Source organism: Mustelus asterias, unplaced genomic scaffold, assembly GCF_964213995.1.
Source record: "Mustelus asterias unplaced genomic scaffold, sMusAst1.hap1.1 HAP1_SCAFFOLD_760, whole genome shotgun sequence".
Taxonomy (NCBI): domain Eukaryota; kingdom Metazoa; phylum Chordata; class Chondrichthyes; order Carcharhiniformes; family Triakidae; genus Mustelus; species Mustelus asterias.
In genome coordinates, this window is record NW_027590708.1 from 53,462 (window position 1) to 77,561 (window position 24,100).

A 24,100-nucleotide genomic window follows, 5' to 3' on the forward strand; every position below is an offset into this window, starting at 1 on the left:
CATGCATATGACATCAACTGCCCTACCTTCATCAACACACTTAGTTACCTCCTCAAAAAATTCAATCAAATTTGTGAGGCACGACTTGCCCTTCACGAATCCGTGCTGACTATCTCGGATTAATCCGCATCTTTCTAAATGGTCGTAAATCCCATCCCTAAGGACCCTTTCCATCAATTTACCAACCACCGAAGTAAGACTAACCGGTCTATAATTACCAGGGTCATTTCTATTCCCTTTCTTAAACAGAGGAACAACATTCGCCATTCTCCAGTCCTCTGGCACCATCCCCGTGGACAGCGAGGACCCAAAGATCAACGCCAAAGGCTCTGCAATCTCATCCCTTGCCTCCCAAAGAATCCTAGGATACATTTCATCAGGCCCAGGGGACTTATCGACCTTCAGTTTATTCAAAACTGCCAAGACATCCTCCCTCCGAACATCTATTTCCTCCAGCCTATTAGCCTGTAACACCTTCTCTTCCTCAAAAACATGGCCCCTCTCCTTGGTGAACACTGAAGAAAAGTATTCATTCATCACCTCGCCTATCTCTACTGACTCCATACACAAGTTCCCACTACTGTCCTTGACCGGCCCTAACCTCACCCTGGTCATTCTTTTATTCCTCATATAAGAGTAAAAAGCCTTGGGGTTTTCCTTGATCCGACCCGCCAAGGACTTCTCATGTCCCCTCCTAGCTCTCCTAAGCCCCTTTTTCAGCTCATTCCTTGCTAACTTGTAACCCTCAATCGAGCCATCTGAACCTTGTTTCCTCATCCCGACATAAGCTTCCCTCTTCCTTTTCACAAGACATTCCACCTCTTTCGTGAACCATGGTTCCCTCACTCGGCCATTTCCTCCCTGCCTGACAGGAACATACCTATCAAGGACATCCAGTATTTGTTCCTTGAAAAAATTCCACTTTTCATTAGTTCCTTTCTCTGACAGTTTCTGTTCCCAACTTATGCCCCCTAATTCTTGCCTAATCGCATCATAATTACCCCTCCCCCAATTGTAAACCTTGCCCTGCCGTACGGCCCTATCCCTCTCCATTGCAATAACAAAAGACACCGAATTGTGGTCACTATCTCCAAATTGCTCTCCCACAACCAAATCTAACACTTGGCCCGGTTCATTTCCCAGTACCAAATCCAATGTGGCCTCACCTCTAGTCGGCCCATCCACATATTGTGTCAGGAAACCCTCCCGCACACACTGCACAAAAACTGCCCCATCCAAACTATTTGACCTACAAAGGTTCCAATCAATATTTGGAAAGTTAAAGTCCCCCATGACAACTACCCTGTGACCCCCACACATATCCATAATCTGCTTAGCAATTTCTTCCTCCACATCTCTATTACTATTTGGGGGCCTATAGTAAACTCCTAGCAACGTGACCGCTCCTTTCCTATTTCTAACTTCAGCCCATATTACCTCAGTGTGCAGATCCCCCACGAAGTGCCTTTCCGCAGCCGTTAAACTATCCTTGATTAACAATGCCACTCCTCCACCTCTTTTACCAGCTTCCCTACACTTAGTGAAACATCTATACCCCGGAACGTCCAACAACCATTCCTGTCCTTGTTCTACCCACGTCTCCGTAATGGCCACAACATCGTAGTCCCAAGTACCAATCCACGCCCCAAGTTCATCTACCTTGTTCCGGATGCTCCTTGCATTGAAGTAGACACACTTCAACCCACCTTCCTGTCTACCAGTACCCACCCTTGACCCTGATACCTTCCCCAATACCTCACCACCCTCACTGACTTCTGGACTACAACTCCCTTTCCCACTCCCCTGACAAATTAGTTTAAACCCCCCTGAAGAGCCGTAACAAATTTCCCTCCGAGGATATTGGTGCCCCTCTGGTTCAGGTGCACCCCGTCCTGTTTGTACAGGTCCCACCTTCCCCAGAACGTGTTCCAATTATCCACGTATCTGAAACCCTCCCTCCTACACCATCCCTGCAACCACATATTTAACTGCACTCTCTCCCTGTTCCTCAACTCGCTATCACGTGGTACCGGCAACGTACCAGAGATGACCACATGTTTCGTCTTGGCTCTCAGTTTCCAGCCCAGCTCCAGAAATTCCTGCTTTAAATCCCCGTCCCTTCTCTTACCTATGTCATTGGTACCAATGTGCACCACGACTTGTGACTGTTTCCCCTCCCCCTTCAGAATCTGGAAAACACGGTCTGAGATATCACGGACCTTGGCATCCGGTAGGCAACATACCATCCGTGAGTCTCTTTTGCTGCCACAGAACCTCCTATCTATCCCTCTAACTAACGAGTCCCCAATAACTATCGCCCTCCCGCTCTCCCCCTTTCCCTCCCGAGCCACAGAGACGGACACAGTGCTGGAGATCCTCTCACTGCGGCTCCCCACTGGTATGTCATCCCCCTCAACCATATCCAAAGCGGAATACTTGTTGCTAAGGGGAACGACCACCGGGGATCCCTGCACGGACTGCTTCCTCCCAGCCCCTCTCACCGTCACCCATTGTTTTCAATCCTCGGAGTAACTGTATTCCTAAAGCTTGTGTCTATGGCCATCTCTGCGTCCCTGATGATCCTAAGTTCCTCCAACTCCAGCTCCAGTTCCCTAACACGGTTTTGGAGGAGCTGCAGATGGGTGCACTTCCCACAGGTGTAATCAGTAGGGACACTGTCGTCGTCCCTCACCTCAAACATAGTGCAAGAGGAACATTGCACTGCCTGCACACCCATCCCCTCGAGATACCTTGCCAGTTGCCAAGAGTTGCAACTGTTAAGTTTGAGTTGGTATCTAAAGAGAGAAATTGATGAATGAATTAAAGAGTTGACTCCTGTTCTTATCTATCTCATTAAACTGGAATGCTTGGAGGGGGTTTGAATTAAAAGCTGAGTAATACCCTCTATGCTCTGACCCTCTCTCAGATCCCCTCCACTTCATCATCATCATCAATTTTGACTGTCTGACGGCTCCACCTCGCTGAGTTCTGGTCACCGAGCAGTTTCTCTCTTGATTGTTGGGCTGAAAGTCATGACATAGTTTTCACACTTTCCTGTTTATCAACTGGATAAAGGGACGGTGCCCAAACTGACTGCTTACCGTAAAGTCTCAGCTCAAATTCCTCTTGATTTTCAATATCCGAATCTTTACCAGCTTTGATTTGATACAGCCCTGCGTCTGCTGATTGAAGGGACTTAATTTCCATTGTAACATCATTGACATCTAACGTGATTCTGTTTCCGAATTCGGGGTTACATCCTGTTATTGATGCACGTTGACAGATTACGACCTTTTGCTTCCACCATGTAATTTCCACATCTGGCCGCATCGGTGATGAAGGGGTTAACCTGACTGCTTTTCCCAGTGTGCCGTTCACCAAGACTCTGTTTGCTTCACACTGTCCCAAACCTGCAACAACAAGAGAGGGAGAAAAGCAGGCTTGACATCACCACTCCTGCCCTCTCCGCATCAGTCCATCCAGTGGTGTGGCAAGCATGATGTCAGGATTACAAAAATGAAAACCAGTCGTGTTGACTACAACAGGGGCACACACGCAAGTATAGCCCCCCCCCCCTCAGCTCTGGTTGTGGGGGATATGTCCTGGCAGTGGCCCCGGCAATGCCAACACGAGCCATGGTGGCAGTGCCAAGGGCTGTCCCTCTGGGGAGCCCTACTGGGGGGCATTCCCCACCCTCATGCTTATGTGTAACGGACAGGCTCTAGAGGGACTGAATGGCCTCCTCCTGTTCCTGTGTAACAGGCTCGAGGGGGACTGAATGGCCTCCTCCTGTTCCTGTTTAACAGGATTGAGATGGGCTGAATGGCCTCCTCCTGTTTCTGTGTAATAGGCTCCAGAGGGACTGAGTGGTTTGTACAACGTGACTTCAGGGCAATTTTTATTGGTATCAATTACCTTGCAGCCCGAGGGTAAGTAGAATATAAACCTTCCAGGGAGGGACGTCATGGAAAAATTTGGACCCTCAGTGTCCATTGGTGAGGTGGGAGTTTATTTTTAGCCCACATTAGGCCCCTTTAGCGATGCCCCCTCCTCCTCCTCCCCCCACCCCCCCCCCACCCAACCTCCTCGCTATCTCTGCATTGCCAGCTCTATCAAACCCCTCCCACCAGAGCGACGGCACAAACCACACCCCCAGATTCTCACTACACACTACTCACTAACATGTTACACACAGTTGCACACTGGTTTTCAGGCTCAGATTGACACTCTGGGAGAAGTTTTCCCACAATTTGTCAGAGACTGTTCAGCTCAGGAGAGAGAGAGGGCAAAGGTGGGAAAGAGAAAAAGAGAGTGAAACAGAGAGTTACAAAAAGAGAGAGGTCAGCGTGGGAGAGAGGGAGAGACTGATACTGTGGCAGAGGGATTGGTAGGGAGGGAGAGAGAGACAGAGAGAGACAGTAAGAAAAAGAGAAAATGACACCGCAAAGAGAATGGAAGCACAGTGGAGAAGGGTGGAGACAGATGGACAAGAAACAACAAAGAAAGGCTCAGGTGAAAAATTTTGCATCAAGCTTGAGAGGGGCTGAATGGCCTCATGCTGTTCCTGTGTAACAGGCTCCAGAGGAGTGGGTTGAATGCCCTCCTTCTGTTCCTGTGTAACATGCTTGAGAGGGGCTGAATGGCCTCCTCCTTTTCCTGTGTAACAAGTTCGAGATGAGCTGAATGGTTTCCTCCTGTTCCTGTGTAACAGGCTCTAGAGGGACTGAATGGCCTCCTCCTGTTTCTGTGTAACAGGCTCTAGAGGGGCTGAATGGCCTCCTCCTGTTCCTGTGTAACAGGCTCTAGAGGGACTGAATGGCCTCCTCCTGTTTCTGTGTAATAGGCTCCAGAGGGACTGAGTGGTTTGTACAACGTGACTTCAGGGCAATTTTTATTGGTATCAATTACCTTGCAGCCCGAGGGTAAGTAGAATATATACCTTCCAGGGAGGGACGTCATGGAAAAATTTGGACATCATCTGTGGGAATACAAATTGGGAAGATCAAACAGTTTGGATGTGATCGAAACAAATCTGAAAGTCAAGTGCTGCACAGAAAGAGTCAAATAACACAGACACACCCTTCAAAATGGCCACCCGCCCCGTGCGCCACATATATGTACAGCAAGATCCCACACATATGCAGAGCAAGTTCCCAGACTCCCTGGCTTGGGGACTGGTGAAAAATGCCAGCCTTTTGGAGACTACACTGAACTTTGGGAATGTCCCAGGCTACACCCCAAAGGTACGTCGCTCGAGAATGGTTTCCAGGGTACGGTAGCAGTCGGCTCTCGGGTTGGGGGGGCAGAGGGGTGGGCGGGTTAAGGTGGTCCGCTCCAACTCAGGGGAAGATAGGTTTTGCGTTTCTCCGCAGTCTTCTGAGGGACAGGTGATATGCACATTTGAAGGAAAATGGACAGGCAGCATAGTTTTTTCGGGGAAGGTCATGTCTCACCAAATTAATGGAGTTTTTTGAAGAAGTGACAAAGAATATTGATGAGGGAAGGGCTGTGGATGTAGTTTATATGGACTTTAGTAAGGCATTGGACAAGGTCCCACATGGCAGACTGGTACAAAAACTAAAATCCCATGGGATTAGGTGTGGGCTGGCGAGATTGATACAGAGTTGACTTGGTCATAGGAGACAGGGTGTAGCTATGTAAGGGTGTTGTTCAGAATGGAGATCTGTAGCTAGGGATCAGTGCTGGGACCTCTGTTGTTTGTAGTATATATAAATGATCTGGAGGAAAATGTGGGTGGTCTGATTAGTAAGGTTGCGGATGACACGAAGATTGGTGGAGTTGCGGATAGTGCTGGGGATTGTCAGAGGATACAACAGGATGCAGATAGATTGGAGACTTGGGCACAGAAATGGCAGATGGAGTTTAATCCGGACAAATGCAAAGTGATGCATTTTGGAGGATCAAATTTAGGTGTGAATTATACAGTAAATGGCAGAACCCTTAGGAACATCAACATAGAGAGGGATCTGGGCGTGCAGGTCCACACTTCCCTAAAAGTGACAACACAGATGGCCAGGGTGATTAAGAAGGCATATGGCATGCTTGCCAACATCGGCCAGGGCATTGAGTACAAGAGTTGGCAAATCATGTTGCAGCTATATAAAACCTTGGTTAGGCCACATTTGGAGTATTGCATGCAGTTCTGGTCACCACATTACCAGATAGACGTGGAAGCTTTGGAGAGAGTGCAAAGAAGGTTCACCAGGATGTTGCCTGGTCTCGAGGGTGTTGGCTATGAGGAGAGGTTGAATAAACTGGGATTGTTTTCACTGGAAAGACGAAGCTGAGGGGGGATCTGATAGAGGTTTACAAAATTATGAGGGGCACAGACAGGATGGATAGTCAGAGGCTTTTTCCCACTCACCTGATGGAAGTGTCAATTACAGGGGGGCACAGGTTCAAGGTGAGAGGGGGAAATCTTATGGGAGATGTGCAGGGGAGGTTTTTCACACAGAGAATGGTGGGTACCTGGAACGCGCTGCCAGAGGTGGTGGTGGAAGCAGGCACATTAGTAACTTTTAAGAGGCATCTGGATGGATATATGAATAGAGAGGGAATAGAGGGATACGGACCGAGTAAGGGCAGAAGGTGCATTTTTTAGTTAGAGCATCATGATCAGCACAGGCCTGGAGGGCCGAAGGGCCTGTTCCTATGCTGTACTCTTTTTGTCCTGTAAAATTCAGTGGGTGGGGCCTATTCCCGCCGGAGAGGTTGGCAGCACAGTGCTGAGTGGGACACTGCACACGCACCAATCTGTCAGCACCGAGATTGGGACATCCACATAGAATCATAGAATCCATTCGGCCCATTGAGTCTGCACCAACCACAATCCCACCCAGACCCTATCCCCTATGTATTTACGCTGCTAGCCCCCCTGACAGTAAGGGTCAATTTAGCATGGCCAAACCACCTAACCCGCACGTCTTTGGACTGTGGGAGGAAACCGGAGCATCCGGAGGAAACCCACGCAGACACGGGGAGAAAGTGCAAACTCCACACAGACAGTGACCCAAGGCTGGCATCAAACCCAAGTCCCTGGCGCTGTGAGGCAGCAGTGCTAACCAATGTGCTACCGTGCCATCCCAAGTGGCCCCTGTCTGCCAGTCTCCCAAATGCCAGCCAGCCCCGTGATCCCCACAACGCCGGCTCTCCTACAGCCCCACCATGGCTCTATCGCTGAACGTGCCCAGGTCCTCGACCACCCCCTTGCCCCCAGCCTGCCTCGATCACCCCCCACAGCCCTGACCCCCCCCCCCCTCCGCAATCTCAAGGTGGAGGTGGACACAGGAGCCTCCGCACCTGTAATTAGTGAGGAAAGTTGATGTGGGACTGTAACCAAGCGACAGCACTTACCCTGGCAGAGATTAATCTTTGGATGTACACTGGAGAGCCCATATCTTTGTTGGAAGTCCATATTGTTTATAATAGTCAAGGAACAAGGGCAAGCCTCCGAGTGGTCAAAGGGAAGGGGTTGAGTTTGCTTGGGCGAGACTGGCTCAGCAAAGTTCCATTGGACTGGGGTGTGATTAAGCTCATAAAGGAGAACAAGGTGAAATCCTGTTTGGCCTGTCAGATCAACCAGAAGATGGCGCCACCAGCACCATTTCATCCTTGGAAGTGGCCTGATCGTCATGATGTGGAGATGCCGGCGCTGGACTGGGGTAAACACAGTAAGAAGCCTCACAACACCAGGTTAAAGTCCAACAGGTTTATTTGGTAGCAAAAGCCACTAGTTTTTGGAGACTGCCCCCTTCATCAGGTGAGTGGGAATTCAGTTCACAAACAGGGCATATAAAGACACAAACTCAATTTACAGAATAATGGTTCGAATGCGAGTCTTTACAGGTAATCAAGTCTTAAAGGTACAGACAATGTGAGTGGAGAGGGGGCTAAGCAGAGGTTAAAGAGGTGTGAATTGTCTCCAGCCAGGACAGTTACTGAGATTTTGCAAGCCCAGGCAAGTCGTGGGGATTACAGATCTTAGAAACCCTACAGCACAGAAAGAGGCCATTCGGCCCATCAAGTCTGCACCGACCACAATCCCACCCAGGCCCTACCCCCAAGCTTGTTTTGGATAACGGATAGTGTGACAAAGTGTGATAGTGTGACTCTGCGCTGTCGCAGAGTAGCTGAGCAGAAACTGATAGCCAAGTCCCGCACACATGAGGACGGCCTCAACCGGGATCTTGGTTTCATGTCACACTATCTGTAACCCCCACAACTTGCCTGGGCTTGCAAAATCTCACTAACTGTCCTGTCTGGAGACAATACACATCTCCTTAACCTGTGCTTAACCCTCTCTCCATTCACATTGTCTGTACCTTTAAGACTTGATTACCTGTAAAGACTCGCATTCCAACCCTTATTTTGTAAATTGAGTTTGTGTCTTTATATGCCCTGTTTGTGAACAGAACTCCCACTCACCTGATGAAGAGGCAGCGCTCCGAAAGCTTGTGGCTTTTGCTACCAAATAAACCTGTTGGACTTTAACCTGGTGTTGTGAGACTTCTCACAGAGGCCTGATTGGCAGTGGTCCAGACTGCATGTGGACTTTGCAGGATCTTTCATAAACCAAATGCTTTTGGCTGTCATGGGTTTGCATTCAAAATGGTTTCCTGTACCCGTAAAGACTCACATTCCAACCATTATCTTGAAAATTGAGTCTGTGCCTATATATGCCGTGTTTGTGAAACCAACTCTCCACTCACCTGATGAAGGAGCAGTGTTCCGAAAGCTGTGATTCCAAATAAACCCGTTGGACTTTAACTTGGTGTTGAGACTTCTAACTGTTGAAAATGGTTGGAAGCATGAGTAATATTGCAGCTCCTGAGACGCCAAAGTTTTGTGACCCATGGTTTACCAGATTGGCTTGTTTTGGATAACGGAATTACATTTACAGTGAGTTATTTCAACAATTTGTGCAAAAGAATGGTATACACCATGAGCTTACTGCACTGTTTCATCTGACTTCGAATGGTTTATCAGACAGAGCTGTTCAAACTCTGAAGGAGGGATTGAAGAGGGTGGCAGCTGATACTTTGAGTACAGAGTTCTCCAGATTTTTATTCCAGCATCCTATCACACCACAATCCACAACCAGGCTCTCTCCAGTGGGATTGCTGCTAGGTCCAAGGTCAAAGTCTCACCTGGATCTGCTTTGTCCCGATCTCAGAGCAAAAGTAAGGCGGAGACAAGAGAAGCAGAAGGAGAGACATGAGAACCGCGATAAAGAGAGGCAGTTTAAACCAGCTGATTAGATTCACATCAGAAACCTAGGTTTAAAATTATTCCCAGTAACCACCTGTGGTAGCATGGCCTCTTTACACGTGTTCCCTGAGGGCCACGTGATTGGGCCGCAGCCTATAGAGTGCCGAGGCAGGAAGCTGAGCCAATCGAGTGCAAGGCTGCTTATCCCAAGTCAGGGAGCATCCTCACTTGGAGCCGGGAGGAGTGTTGTACAGTCACATAATTTATGTCTGAATTTTTATTGTAAATATTAATTTATCAAAACCTTCATTGCCTTGAGCCACGTTGAGTCACCTTTGATTTAGTACACTGGCGACGAGGAACAATTTTCAAAATCCTCGGGATCAGAGAACAACTAGAGAGGGAGGAGACTGGAGGATCGTGAATACAAAGCAGTGAGGTTCAAACACATATTAAAATGCCTTTAATTGGGGAAATGGAACCATTTGCCCCTGAAGTGGAAAACTGGGAACAATATATTGAAATGTCTTAGGACCAGATAGTTGAGTTGGTTAAAAATCATTTCAACCCCCAACCTTCAATCATTATGTTGAGGTACAAATTTCCCTCAGCAGTCCGGGGGCCAGGAGAGACAGTCTCAGGATTCATGGTCAGATTGAGTGGGTTAGTGAATTCGGCCCAGCTTTAGGAGAAATGTTAAGAGACCGCTTGGTCTGTGGTATAAACAGGCTAATTATACAGACATTGTTACTGGCTGCGACCAAGATCTCTTTAGAAAAGGTTGTGGAGTTGGTCTGGGTGACTGAGTGCGTTGAGCGGGGTGGAAGTGAGTTACAAGGCGTGTCAAACAAGGTAAACCGCTTGTAGCGGGAAATGGCTGTTGTGAATAACAGCCCGAGTGCAGGCATAGCAGAGCCGAAAAAAGGAATACAGCAGAGGGAAGAAGCTTGTTTCGGGTATGGGTAAGAACATTCCCAAGAAGCTTGACGATGCAGGAATTATGCATGTTACAGATACAAACGAAAGGGTCATTTACAAGCATGGTGCAGAGTGAAGCAGTCACGACAGAATGTGAAAAAAACCCCACAATGGTTTGTTTAACTCCTTTAAACAACTGGATGAGGAGCCCGGCAAGGGACCCGAGTTGCTTTCCTTAAATCAGGTACAATGAAGTAAAGTGTCTCCTGTAGAGATAGCCTTGTTGGCAGGTCTCTTCAAATGAAAGTTGACACAGGAGCTGTGGCCACTGCCACAGGGCAGCAGACATCTTGTTACCTTCAGAAAGGCCTCCAGCCAATCAGATTGAATGAGTCAAAGAACAAAGAACAATACAGCACAGGAACAGGCCCTTCGGCCCTCCAAGCCCGTGCCGCTCCCTGGTCCAAACTAGACCATTCTTTTGTATCCTTCCATTCCCACTCCGTTCATGTGGCTATCTAGATAAGTCTTAAACGTTCCCAGTGTGTCCGCCTCCACCACCTTGCCTGGCAGCACATTCCAGGCCCCCACCACCCTCTGTGTAAAATATGTCCTTCTGATATCTGTGTTAAACCTCCCCCCCCTTCACCTTGAACCTATGACCCCTCGTGAACGTCACCACCGACCTGGGGAAAAGCTTCCCACCGTTCACCCGATCAATGCCTTTCATAATTTTATGCACCTCTATTAAGTCTCCCCTCATCCTCCGTCTTTCCAGGGAGAACAACCCCAGTTTACCCAATCTCTCCTCATAACTAAGCCCCTCCATACCAGGCAACATCCTGGTAAACCTCCTCTGCACTCTCTCCAAAGCCTCCACGTCCTTCTGGTAGTGCGGCGACCAGAACTGGACGCAGTATTCCAAATGCGGCCGAACCAACGTTCTATACATCTGCAACATCAGACCCCAACTTTTATACTCTATGCCCCGTCCTATAAAGGCAAGCATGCCATATGCCTTCTGTCGGAGCCACATTGTCTAAATATACAGGAGAGACACTGCAGACCATAGGGGCAGCTACAGTCCCCGTGTCCAACAGGAACCAAACGGCACAGCTACCTGCCCTGGTAATTAAAGGCTACTGACCTTGCCTAATGGGCCATGATTGGCTCAAGCAGATAAAACTGAATTGGTTGGAAATATGGAACCTGTGGGATGGAGGTTTTCAGGAGCTGCTATGTAAATATTCTGAGCTTTTCCAAAATTAGCTGGGAAGTATAGGGGAGCTAAAGCCAAAATGTATCTGAAGCCTGATGCAATGCTACATTTTTTCAGGCCCGCCCAGTGCCCTCTCTGCACATCATAGAATCATAGAGTCATACAGCGCAGAAGAGGCCCTTCAACTCATCGAGTCTGCAAAGACATGCAAGAAACACCTGAACTCCCACCTCATCCCATCTGCCAGCACTTGGCCCATAGCCCTGAATGTTACAATGTGCCAAGTGCTCATCCAGATACTTCTTAAAGAATTTGAGGCAATCCACCTCTACCACCTCCCAGGCAGCGCATTCCAGACCGTCACCACCCTCTGGGTAAATAAGATTTTCCCCACATCCCCGCTAAATCTCCTGCCCCTCATCTTGAACCAATGTCCCCTCGTGACTGACCATTCAACAAAGGGGAACAGCTGCTCCTGATCCACTCTGTCCGTGCCCCTCATAATCTTGTACACCTCGATCAGGTCACCCCTCAGTCTTCTCTGCTCCAACAAAAACAACCCAAGCCTATCCAACCTTTCTTCATAATTTAAATGTTCCATCCCTAGCAGAATCTTGGTGAATCTCCTCTGCACCCCCTCCAGCCCAATCACATCCTCCGATAATGTGGCGACCAGAACTGCGCACAGTGCTGTAACTGTAGTTCACCAAAGTTCGATACAACTCCAACATGACTTCCCTGCTTTAGTAATCTATGCCTCGATTGATAAAGGCAAGTGGCCCATATGCCTTTTTCACCACCCTACTATCATGCCCTCCGCTTTCAGAGATCTGTGGACAAAAACGCCAAGGTCATTTTGTTCCACATAACTTCCTAGTGTCCTACCCTACATTGAGTACTTCCTTGTCAAATTACTCCTTCCAAAGTGTATCACCCCACACTTTTCAAGGTTAAAATCCATGTGCCACTTATCTGCCCATTCCGTCTATATCTTCTTGTAGCCCAGGACACTCTGCCTCACTGTTAACCACCCAGCCTCCCGCAAACTTATGCCATCCGCAAATTTACTAATTCAAACCCCCCTTTGAGGTTGAAGTCAAACTTGGAAGATTTGGTGTCATAAACCTGTTCGATTCTCTGAATGAGCTGCACCCAAAGTCGCCATCCTCAAACCGGATCGTACTATAAGGATCTGCGGGGATCATAAATTAACAGTCAATAGGCCTCTGCCCCAAGCATAGCCAGTTCCTTGTTGTCTTACAACACCACGCCAAATGCGACCACGGGAGTCACACCAGCCAACTTACTAATGGGATGATGATTATGGGCATGGTTGGATTCGATATTCCCAGATTTGGCGGGGAGGGTGGAAGCTAGACAAACCTCTCGGAAAGAAAATATTGACTCCTGGAAAAATGACAAGAGTTCCCAAGCTGAGAATTTGGTCAGAAGCTTTGCAGCAGGACTGACATGGGTGGCTGGGAGGACAGGAGCAGTCTCCTGTGCAGTAGAGATACAAGGTCGTTGTGTCAGGAAACATGTCGAGCATCTGAGGAGGAGAGCAGGGCCTGATACAGGGGATCACTAGGCCACCCCAGCAGTAGATCACTGTTCACCAGGATTGGTTACGGGGATCCCGGTTGTAAATGCGGAATCGGAGCAACTAGTCATTTCTGTAAGTGAGGAGACAGCAGCTACAGAGGAGGATCCTAACCCCGGATTGGAGTCTGCCTTTCGCATCAAACCAACTGGATTCTTCATTCCCAGAGGAGCCGAGCTCAGAGTTGAGACATTCATAGAATCCCTACAGTGCAGAAAGAGGCCATTTGGCCCATCGGGTCTGCACCGACCACAATCCCACCCAGGCCCTACCCCCATATCCCTACATATTTACCTGCTAATCCCTGTAACCTGCGCATCTCAAGACACTAAGGGGCAATTTTTTTGCATGGCCAATCAACCTAACCCGCACATCTTTGGACTGTGGGAGGAAACCGGAGCACCCGGAGGAAACCCACACAGACACAAGGAGAATGTGCAAACTCCACACAGACAGTGACCCAAGCCGGGAATTGAACCCAGGTCCCTGGAGCTGTGAAGCAGCAGTGCTGACCACTGTGCTACCGTGCCGCCCAGGATTCTACCAGGATTTGGAAGTCGCCAAATCGATTTAACTTCTGACAAGTTGCCCTGGGGTTTTCCTGATGTTTTTCTGTGATTTGTTGCCCAGAGTCACAGAGCCATCGAGGTTTACAGCATGGAAACAGGCCCTTCAGCCCAACTTGTCCATGCTGCCCTTTTTTTTAACCACCATGCCAGTCCCAATTGCCCGCGTTTGGCCCATATCCCTCTATACCCATTTTACCCATGTAACTGCCTATGTTAATGATGTTTTTATTTTGTTTCACCCATAGGGTGAACTCAGGAGGGAAGGATAGTGTGGCTCCTTTAAGGGGGCGTATTGTGAGGGTCATATGATTGGGCTGGACCCTATGGAGTGTCGAGGGTGGAAGCTGAGCCAATCAGGTACAAGGGCATATGTCCAGGGTCAGGGAGGATCCTCAGTTGGAGCCAGGAGGAGTGGAGAATATGATGTCAGCCCTTGTTTATAAATAATTATTTATCATTGGTAATAAAACCTTTGAGCTGCATCGACTTGCCCTCAATTTATTACACAGGCTCTCGCTACTATCACAGTGGCACAGTGGTTAGCACTGCTGCCTCACAGCGTCAGGGACCCAGGTTCGATTCCCGGTTTGGGTCACTGTCTGTGTGGAGTTTGCACGTTCTCCCAGTGTCTGCGTTGGTTTCCTCCGGGTGCTCTGGTTTCCTCCCAAAGATGTGCAGGTTAGGTAGATTGGCCATGATAGATTGTCCCTTAGTGTCAGGGGGACGAGCTAGGGTAAATGCATGGGGTTATGGGGATAGGGCCTGGGTAGGATTGTGCTTGGTGCAGACTCAATGGGCTGAATGGCCTCCTTCTGCACTGTAGGATTCTATGACATATAGAGACAGAGGGATGGACTGAGAGAGATAGAGAGAGAGAGAAACTGAGAGTGACAGATTGAAACTGAGAGAGAGAGACTATATGAGAGAGAGAGAGAGTGACCGAATGGCAGAGTTAGAGGAAGAAGCTGAAACAGAGGGAAACAAAATGGGAATCAAAGCAAGGAGCAGAGACCGACAGAGAGTTAGAAACTGAAAGCCAGGAGGTTATAAGGGTTGGGGGAGGGTGAAGAGAGAATGCAGTTTTTTTTAATCGATGGGATGTACCCTTCCCTAACTGTCCCTCGAGGTGGTTGTGCTGAGCAGCTTTCTTGACTTGAGGAGAATGGAATGGTTCACTAGGCCGCACTTGGACTTGGCCCTGGAGTTAAGCACATTGCTGTGGGTTTGGATTCACTGTTAGCTGAGACCAGATGAGGATGACGGATTTCTTTTCCCGATGGCCATGAGTGAACAGGATGAACTTTTCTTTAAACAACAATCGATGACAGTAACGCTGGCTAAGACCAGAATTATTAATGCAATTTTAATTCCACCACTGTCAAGGGCGGGATTTGAACATGTGGCCCCAGAGTATTGGTCCATGTGAAATAGTCCAGGAAAATTACCACTGCACTATTGTCACCTGTGAGAGAGAGAGTGAGGGAGAAGTTTATTTTTTACTGTCACAAGATTATTACTTGAATGGGTGTAAATTGAGAGAGGTGGATACTCAACGAGACCTTGGTGTCCTCGTGCATCAGTCGCTGAAAGTAAGTGCGCAGATACAGCAGGCAGTAAAGAAGGCAAATGGTATGTTGGCCATCGTAGTGAGAGGATTTGAGTATAGGGATAGGGATGTTTTGCTGCAATTGTATAGGGCGTTGGTGAGGCCACACCTGGAGTATTGTGTGTAGTTTTGGTGTCCTTATCTGAGGAAGGATGTCCTTGCTATAGAGGGAGTGCAGTGAAGGTTTACCAGGCAGATTCTTGGGATGGCAAGTCCGTCATATGAGGATAGACTCAGTCGGTTACGATTATATTCACTGGAGTACAGAAACTTATCAAATTCTAACAGGGTTAGACATGGTAGATTCAGAAAGAATGTTCCCAATTGTGGGGGATTCCAGAACTAGGGGTCATAGTTTGAGGATAAGGGGCAAACCTTTTAGAACTGAGGCGAGGAGAAATTTCTTCACCCAGAGGGTAACAAATGTGTGGAATTCACCACCACAGAATGTAGTTGAGGCCAAAATGTTGTCTGGTTTCAAGAGGAAATTAGATATAGCCCTTGGGGCTAAAGGGATATGGGGGGGGGGGGGGGGGAGGGGGAATTAAATTTGATGATCAGCCATGATTAAAATGAATGGCAGAGCAGGCTTGAATGGCAGAATGGCCTGATTCTAGTTTATGTTTCTAAGTAGGCTTACATTAACACTGCAATGAAGTTACTGTGAATATCCCCTAGTTGCCACACTCCGGCACCTGAGGGAGATTTTAACATGGCCATTGCACCTAACCAGCATATCTTTCAGACTGTGGCAGGAAACCAAAGCACCCAGAGAAAACCCATGCAGACACGGGGAGAATGAATTGAACCCTGGTGCTTTGAGGCAGCAGTGCTAACCACTGTGCCACTCTGAGAATCCACAGTAAGGAGTCTAACAACACCAGGTTAAAGTTCAACAGGTCTATTTGGTAGCAAACGCCACACAAGCTTTCGGAGCGCTGCTCCTTCGTCAGATGGAGTGGATATCTGCTCTCAAACAGGGCACAGAGACACCAAATCAAGTTACAGAACACTGATTAGAATGCAAATCTCTACAGCCAACCAAGTCTTAAAGATACAGACAATGTGAGCGGAGGGAGCATTAAGCACAGGTTAAAGAGATGTGTATTGTCTCCAGACAGGACAGCCAGTGAGATTCTGCAAGTCCAGCAGGCAAGCTGTGGGGGGTTACTGATAGTGTGACATAAACCCAACATCCCGGTTTAGGCTGTCCTCATGTGTGCGGAACTTGGCTATCAGTTTCTGCTCAGCGACTCTGCGCTGTCGTGTGTCGTGAAGGCCGCCTTGGAGAACGCTTACCCGAAGATCAGAGGCTGAATGCCCGTGACCGCTGAAGTGCTCCCCTGTGGAGTGTTTGTTGCAGGCAGTGGGTGCAGTGCTTTGCATCTTGGTTTAACCTCAGGGGGGGCTGGGGAAGTGTTAAGACTGTTAAAGATTAAAGTGATAAGATTTCTTGAATTTACTTCTGTTTGAGTTTAATTACAGTTTGGAAGAAGAATAAAAGCGACTGTCTTAATCAATGTTCTGTATTCTCTTTAAATGTTTTACTTACATCCCAGTTTGAATGAAAAAAACAGTTTAGGAGAGTGGTCCAAGAAGTGGCTGATGAAATTCAACGTGGGCAAGTGCGAGGTCGTGCACTTTGGAAAAAAGAATAGAGGCATGGACTATTTTCTAAACGGTGACAAAATTCATAATGCTAAAGTGCAAAGGGACTTGGGAGTCCTAGTCCAGGATTCTCTAAAGGTAAACTTGCAGATTGAGTCCGTAATTAAGAAAGCAAATGTAATGTTGTCATTTATCTCAAGAGGCTTGGAATACAAAAGCAGGGATGTACTTCTGAGGCTTTATAAAGCACTGGTTAGGCCCCATTTGGAATACTGTGAGCAATTTTGGGCCCCACATCTCAGGAAGGACATACTGGCACTGGAGCGGGTCCAGCGGAGATTCACACGGATCATCCCAGGAATGGTAGGCCTGACATACGATGAACGTTTGAGGATCGTGGGATTATATTCATTGGAGTTTAGGAGGTTGAGGGGAGATCTGATAGAGACTTACAAGATAATGAACGGCTTAGATGGGAAGGACGTAGGGAAGTTGTTTCCATTAGCAGGGGAGACTAGGACGCGGGGGCACAGCCTTAGAATAAAAGGGAGTCACTTTAGAACAGAGATGAGGAGAAATTTCTTCAGCCAGAGAGTGGTAGGTCTGTGGAATTCATTGCCACAGAGGGCTGTGGAGGCCGAGACGTTGAGCGTCTTCAAGACAGAAATTGATAAATTCTTGATTTCTCGAGGAATTAAGGGCTATGGGGAGAGAGCGGGTAAATGGAGTTGAAATCAACCATGATTGAATGGTGGAGTGGACTCGATGGGCCGAATGGCCTTACTTCCGCTCCTATGTCTTATGGTCTAAAAAGGATGTGCTGTGCAATGACTGTTGGAAGCTTCCATGTGTGTCTGTGTGTGTTTAAACAAAGTGGTTGCGTGGATGTTTTGTTGTTGTTTGCTTTAATGTTTTAATGTTAAGAAAGGATTTAAACCTTGGAAGGAACCATGTGCTCTTTCCTTTGTCTTGAAGTAGAAATTATGAGTTAGTTGAGAAGTTAAGAGGAGAAAATAAGTAATTTTGTGGAAAGGTAGAAAAGCAGGAACAAAAGAATGAGGTAAATATACTGTCTATGAGTCAGTTTAAAGTATATCAAGTCAGTGAAATACAGTATTAAGGTCCGCAGAATATCGCAATTTACAAACATCAGATAGTTTAGTATTCTGTAACCGGTTAAAATGATGTACTGCCGTCGGAATTTCATGAGCCATCTATTGTTCAAGGTTTGTCAAATATAAAAACACTGCAAAGCTTAAAATTGAGCCAGTTAAGAATCAAACCAAAATGTTTTTAATCAAATAACTAGTATGTATTGTACCTACTTTGATTTTGATTCGACGCCTGTTATTTTCCTAGAGTGCGGGGGCTTTGATCTGGAGCTCAGTTTAAAAATGGAAACTGCTTGAATTAAAAGGGTTTGGATATCACGGTTATTATACAGTACAGCACTGCCATTTAGACCTGAGAATAAAATCAAACCCTGAAAAGCCTTAACCAACTTTGGATGACATATTTATATACAATAATATTGTGTATCAAATTAGAGATATAATGTAAGAGTACATCATATAAAGATCGGAGCTGTATGGCATGTGATTTTAATGGGGAAAGCGATGTCTTTTGATAAGATTACATACAAATGAATGGATGTCCAGCTGCAGCCAAAAAAAAAAGCCAGTACAAAGTGTTATTTAATTCACACTAAGCTTTCTATGGAAGGGGAATATATAGTTAAATGTATAATGCATTAGCTAAAGCCATACAAACATCGGGGAAAATGTGGACAGAGGTATTGCCCACTATACTAATGAGATTAAGAGCTACCACAAACCGGACAACCGGATTAACCCCTTATGAACTAATGACAGGACGGGCGATACAATTACCCGAAAGCATCATAACACGTGGGACCGATATAGGTCCACTAAAAGATAAAATCAGGAGATATGCTTTGGAACTGAGCACCCAACTAAAAGGGATGCGCAAATTGGTAAAAGACAATCAGGAAATAAAAGACGCAGAGAGAGAGCTTGAAATGCTCCCTGACGTCCCAACAGCGGGAAGTCGCGTCCGAGTGAAAACATTACCTGACAAACCAGGGTTTGCACCAAAATGGAATGGGCCACATGAAATTATAATTAGTGGAGACACCTGTGCCTGTATAGACATAAGAGGGAAAGGGGTCTGGAAACACTGGACACAGCTAAAAATATACAAGGGGACAAATAAGTAATTAAATTGATGAACTAACAGAACTGCTTTCCTCAACACAGGCAAAGACTGCAAGCAAGAACGACTGGCGCACGCGGGTTGATAGATAATATAACTCGTAAAGATTATATGAATTACAGTGTTAGGTTTGATATTTGATCATTGCGAATATGTATGTAATCGTGTATGTAACTGTACTACTTTGCGTTGTCGCGACTGTAAATTTAACTGGATTGGAGGATAACTTGTTTTACAAAGCTCACATACATTTACACGGGAATCGAACTGTATGTTACCCGTTAACACAATCTGTAGAAGCCCTATTTGTAGCCACCCCTGGGTGGACCCCTCATGACTTATATACTGTAGATGCACCAGATACGACCTGTAAGGGACAAATTGGCAAATATAAAAGAGGTTTACAGGGGAGATGTGTGGTACTTGTAAACCCCACAGATCCTGTGTGCAGGGAGTTCCAACAGGTGGGAGGAAAAGCTTGTTCAGATACTGCAAGCTATCCGCTTTGTTTTACGGGGCAGGGATGGGGATGTGCCTATGCCTTGGTCCCCAAGAATGATTCCTGCGTACAGACGCAGTGTGTCCGTCAACATTGTTGGGTTAATAAGGGACAGTTTACTTGCACTTGTGATGAACAGAAACGTCTGAATATAACCGCGGGAAGACAGCTTATTTGCGGACAATGCAATGGAACTCACGTAAGCTCAGCCAAATGGACATACCCATTTGATACTTACCAGGTGGTGGGATCAAACGGGGAGTCAAGTAAACCGAACAATTGGCAATATGAACACACTCATAATCAAGACACTAAATGTTACCGGGCGAAGAAGGGATATGTGTTCCTCTTCAATGGTACTTACATGACAGAAACACCAAACCTCCCAAACCGTTTTGCAGTAAGAACAATCAGACCACTGACTGTTCCATGCCCTCAGAAGGGGCATATTCAGAGGAGAATAGTAACTCGGGCTATTAGCAAAGAATTCTGCGCTGACTGGGAAGCCCCGGGCACAATGGGATCCTCACTGGGACATGGGTTCCTTGGAGCCTTATCTCTGGGGGGGAGGGGACAGTAGGAGTGATTAGTGCAAAGAATAGGAATCATATTGTTTGTGGACTAACAGTCCTGAGAAACAGCACTTCAAAAGCACTGGAGGCTGTTAACCAAGAAATAGCCGAACTGAGACTATATGCACAACAGACACGATAAACAGTGGACTATCAGTTAGCACAACAAGGGGGAGTGTGTACAATTATAGGCAATAAATGCATAACCCATGTCACAGATGAGTCCTATAACATTACACAGGTCATCAATAGCATCAGAGAACAACTTGATAGCTTCAGACAGGGACCCAAGAAAGGAAGTAACTGGCTGGAATGGCTAGTGGGGGGGTCCTGGGAATCTTACTTATTACATGGATTGGTCACAGTCATTTCCATTGTAATTGTCTGCTGTCTCATTGTTGGATGCCTAAAAAGCTGTTGCAAGGTGATGGTGACCAGAATTGTGCCAGGAGCCAGTGTCTCCATCGAGGAAGAACCCCTGATGAAGATCCCCGCAGACATCAGAAGAAACAAAGAAGGAAAGAAGAACAACAAAGAATTATACATATAAAAATTGTTGGTCTAGAGATTATTAAACTCATAATCCGACCAGAAGTGGGGACTGAAGTGGGAAAAAATATACAGATGATACACTTTAAAAAAATAACTGCCTGGCACACAAACAGTCACCTGGGAAAGAGACATTAAACAGGCACTGACTTTCAGTACAGACAGCCACCTGAGATTAAAACATAAAGGACAGACAGCTATTTAAAGTTAAACATGCAGGAATCAGATCCTCCAGGAAGCCAGCCAGGGCTTGAGGCACTCTTTAGGATAAGGACAATAGGGTTGGATAACGAGATTAGCTACAGGTAGGATCGGGAATACATAACTGCAGGAAAACCAATTACTGTAAATTGCTGTATGAATAGACTGAAACTAAAACCATTGATGGCCACTGACGTAGGAAATGTATCCATTCATAGTGCGATGCTAACATGCTTATGTCTGAATCTGCCTGTATTTGTCTATAACGATGTGTTAACAATCGATCACCTACTTGATTACAACGATGTGATAATGGCTAGATGTCTGGTCCATCTATTGTGTAAAGGGTACAAAGACGGGCTGCTCCTATTGTCTCATTGAGAGAAGGTTTTGCTGCTTGTTAGTGCCTTTTCTCCACGAAGGTTCGTTAAAATAAAACAGTATTCTTGAAACCTTCAAGCCTGACTCAGTGGTACATTTCCCACAACACTACCATTAACTGAGTAAGTCCTGCCCTGGTTCAATCTACCAAAATGCATCACCTCGCATTTGTCTAAATTAATCTCCATCTGCCATTCGTCAGCCCACTGGCCCAATTGATCAAGATCCCGTTGCAGTTGAACATAACTTTCTTCACTGTCCACCATGCCACCAATCTTAGAGAGAGACAGAGAGAGAAAAGCTCGCAGTTATTGATCAAGAGAGAGGGAGTTTGTGTTGGAGAGACAGAGCAAGAGACAAGTGGCAGACAGACAGGGGAACAGAAAGATATAGACAATGCCATTTCCCCACTAATTTCCATTGATACTCACATTTTGAAATGCAACTTTTTCTTTCTCAAATAACTGTCTCTCTCTCTCTCTCTCCTGATGTGAACTAAGTGTAGCAAAGTAATCTGACCAGCAGTTCCTGTCGAAATGTCATGCAAGTGGCTTGGGGGGGAGGTGGGGGGGGATGTGGTGGTGGTGGTGGGAGGTGAGATATTAGTTAAAGTCCACTGTAGGACTTGTAAGAACGACAGAGAAACAGCTCATGGGAGCAAACTAACAAAACAGGTTAACCACAGGCTCCAGCTTGCTGAGCCCGGCTGGGGTGCCAGTCTAGCTGAGTACATGATAATGTTCTCTTTTGCACTAACAAATGGCGTAGCCTAAAGACATTATGCTTCTGTTCTGATGGGTGGGGATTCTAAATAGTAAATGTGTATTTTAATAGGATGTTCTTTCTTATGCAGCAATTCCTGTAACTACTCGTTTTTGATTGAATCGGGTGATGTGTGGTTAAAGCTTGTTTGAAATCACATCTACCTGATGGGATTGTGAGCTGTATAAAAGGGGTCAGCCTTGTTGATTCGTGTGCTTTTTACTAACTGACTTCCAGCACTGAGTGGAAGTTGAGTAGCAAAGGTGAGCCAGCCTGCATATGTATGTTGGAGAGGATTCTTAGAGACAGGATGTATGTGCATTTAGAACGGAACAATCTCATTAGTGACAGACAGCATGGTTTTGTAAGAGGGAGGTCGTGCCTTACAAATTTGGTGGAGTTTTTTGAGGAAGTGACAAAAACGGTTGATGAAGGAAGGGCCGTGGATGTCGTCTATATGGATTTCAGTAAGGCATTTGACAAAGTCCCACATGGCAGGTTGGTTAAGAAGGTTAAGGCTCATGGGATACAAGGAGAAGTGGCTAGATGGGTGGAGAACTGGCTTGGCCATAGGAAGAAGTTTAACAACACCAGGTTAAAGTCCAACAGGTTTATTTGGTAGCAAAAGCCACACAAGCTTTCGGAGCTCTAAGCCCCTTCTTCAGGTGAGTGGGAATTCTGTTCACAAACAGAGCTTATAAAGACACAGACTCAATTTACATGAATAATGGTTGGAATGCGAATACTTACAACAATCAAGTCTTTAAGAGACGAAACAATGTGAGTGGAGAGAGCATCAAGACAGGCTAAAAAGATGTGTATTGTCTCCAGACAAGACAGCCAGTGAAACTCTGCAGGTCCAGCAGAGTTTCACTGGCTGTCTTGTCTGGAGACAATACACATCTTTTTAGCCTGTCTTGATGCTCTCTCCACTCACATTGTTTTGTCTCTTAAAGACTTGATTAGTTGTAAGTATTCGCATTCCAACCATTATTCATGTAAATTGAGTCTGTGTCTTTATAAGCTCTGTTTGTGAACAGAATTCCCACTCACCTTAAGAAGGGGCTTAGAGCTCCGAAAGCCTGTGTGGCTTTTGCTACCAAATAAACCTGTTGGACTTTAACCTGGTGTTGTTAAACTTCTTACTGTGTTTACCCCAGTCCAACGCCGGCATCTCCACATCTTGGCCATAGAAGACAGAGGGTAGTGGTCGAAGGGTCTTTTTCCGGCTGGAGGTCTGTGACCAGTGGTGTTCCGCAGGGCTCTGTACTGGGACCTCTGCTATTTGTGATATATATAAATGATTTGGAAGAAGGTGTAACTGGTGTAATCAGCCAGTTTGCGGATGACACGAAGATGGCTGGACTTGCGGATAGTGAAGAGCATTGTCGGGCAATACAGCAGGATATAGATAGGCTGGAAAATTGGGCGGAGAGGTGGCAGATGGAGTTTAATCCGGATAAATGCGAAGTGATACATTTTGGAAGAAATAACGTAGGGAGGAGTTATACAATAAATGGCAGAGTCATCAGGAGTATAGAAACACAGAGGGACCTAGGTGTGCAAGTCCACAAATCCTTGAAGGTGGCAACACAGGTGGAGAAGTGGTGAAGAAGGCATATGGTATGCTTGCCTTTACAGGACGGGGTATAGAGTATAAAAGCTGGAGTCTGATGATGCAGCTGTATAGAACGCTGGTTAGGCCACATTTGGAGTACTGCGTCCAGTTCTGGTCGCCGCACTACCAGAAGGACGTGGAGGCGTTAGAGAGAGTGCAGAGAAGGTTTACCAGGATGTTGCCTGGTATGGAGGGTCTTAGCTATGAGGAGAGATTGGGTAAACTGGGGTTGTTCTCCCTGGAAAGACGGAGAATGAGGGGGGATCTAATAGAGGTGTACAAGATTATGAAGGGGATAGATAGGATGAACGGTGGGAAGCTTTTTCCCAGATCAGAAGTGACGTTCACGAGGGGTCACGGGCTCAAGGTGAGAGGGGCGAAGTATAACTCAGATATTAGAGGGATGTTTTTTACACAGAGGGTGGTGGGGGCCTGGAATGCGCTGCCAAGTCGGGTGGTGGAGGCAGGCACGCTGACATCGTTTAAGACTTACCTGGATAGTCACATGAGCAGCCTGGGAATGGAGGGATACAAACGA

General features: G+C 46.6%; 1 protein-coding gene across 1 annotated transcript in view; it reads right to left on the reverse strand.

The window, feature by feature from the left end:
- LOC144487377 (SLAM family member 5-like) overlaps window positions 1-21,651 on the reverse strand; it is a 70,211-nt gene extending 48,560 nt beyond the window's left edge. The window contains exons 1-3 of the mRNA XM_078205463.1: window positions 21,614-21,651; window positions 4,909-4,978; window positions 3,102-3,410 (exon numbers count right to left, since the gene is read on the reverse strand). Of these exons, the coding sequence (XP_078061589.1) occupies window positions 3,102-3,410; window positions 4,909-4,978 (379 nt within the window). The 5' untranslated portion in view covers window positions 21,614-21,651. The remainder of the gene's footprint in view (window positions 1-3,101; window positions 3,411-4,908; window positions 4,979-21,613) is intronic.
- Window positions 21,652-24,100: the final 2,449 nt, after the last annotated feature.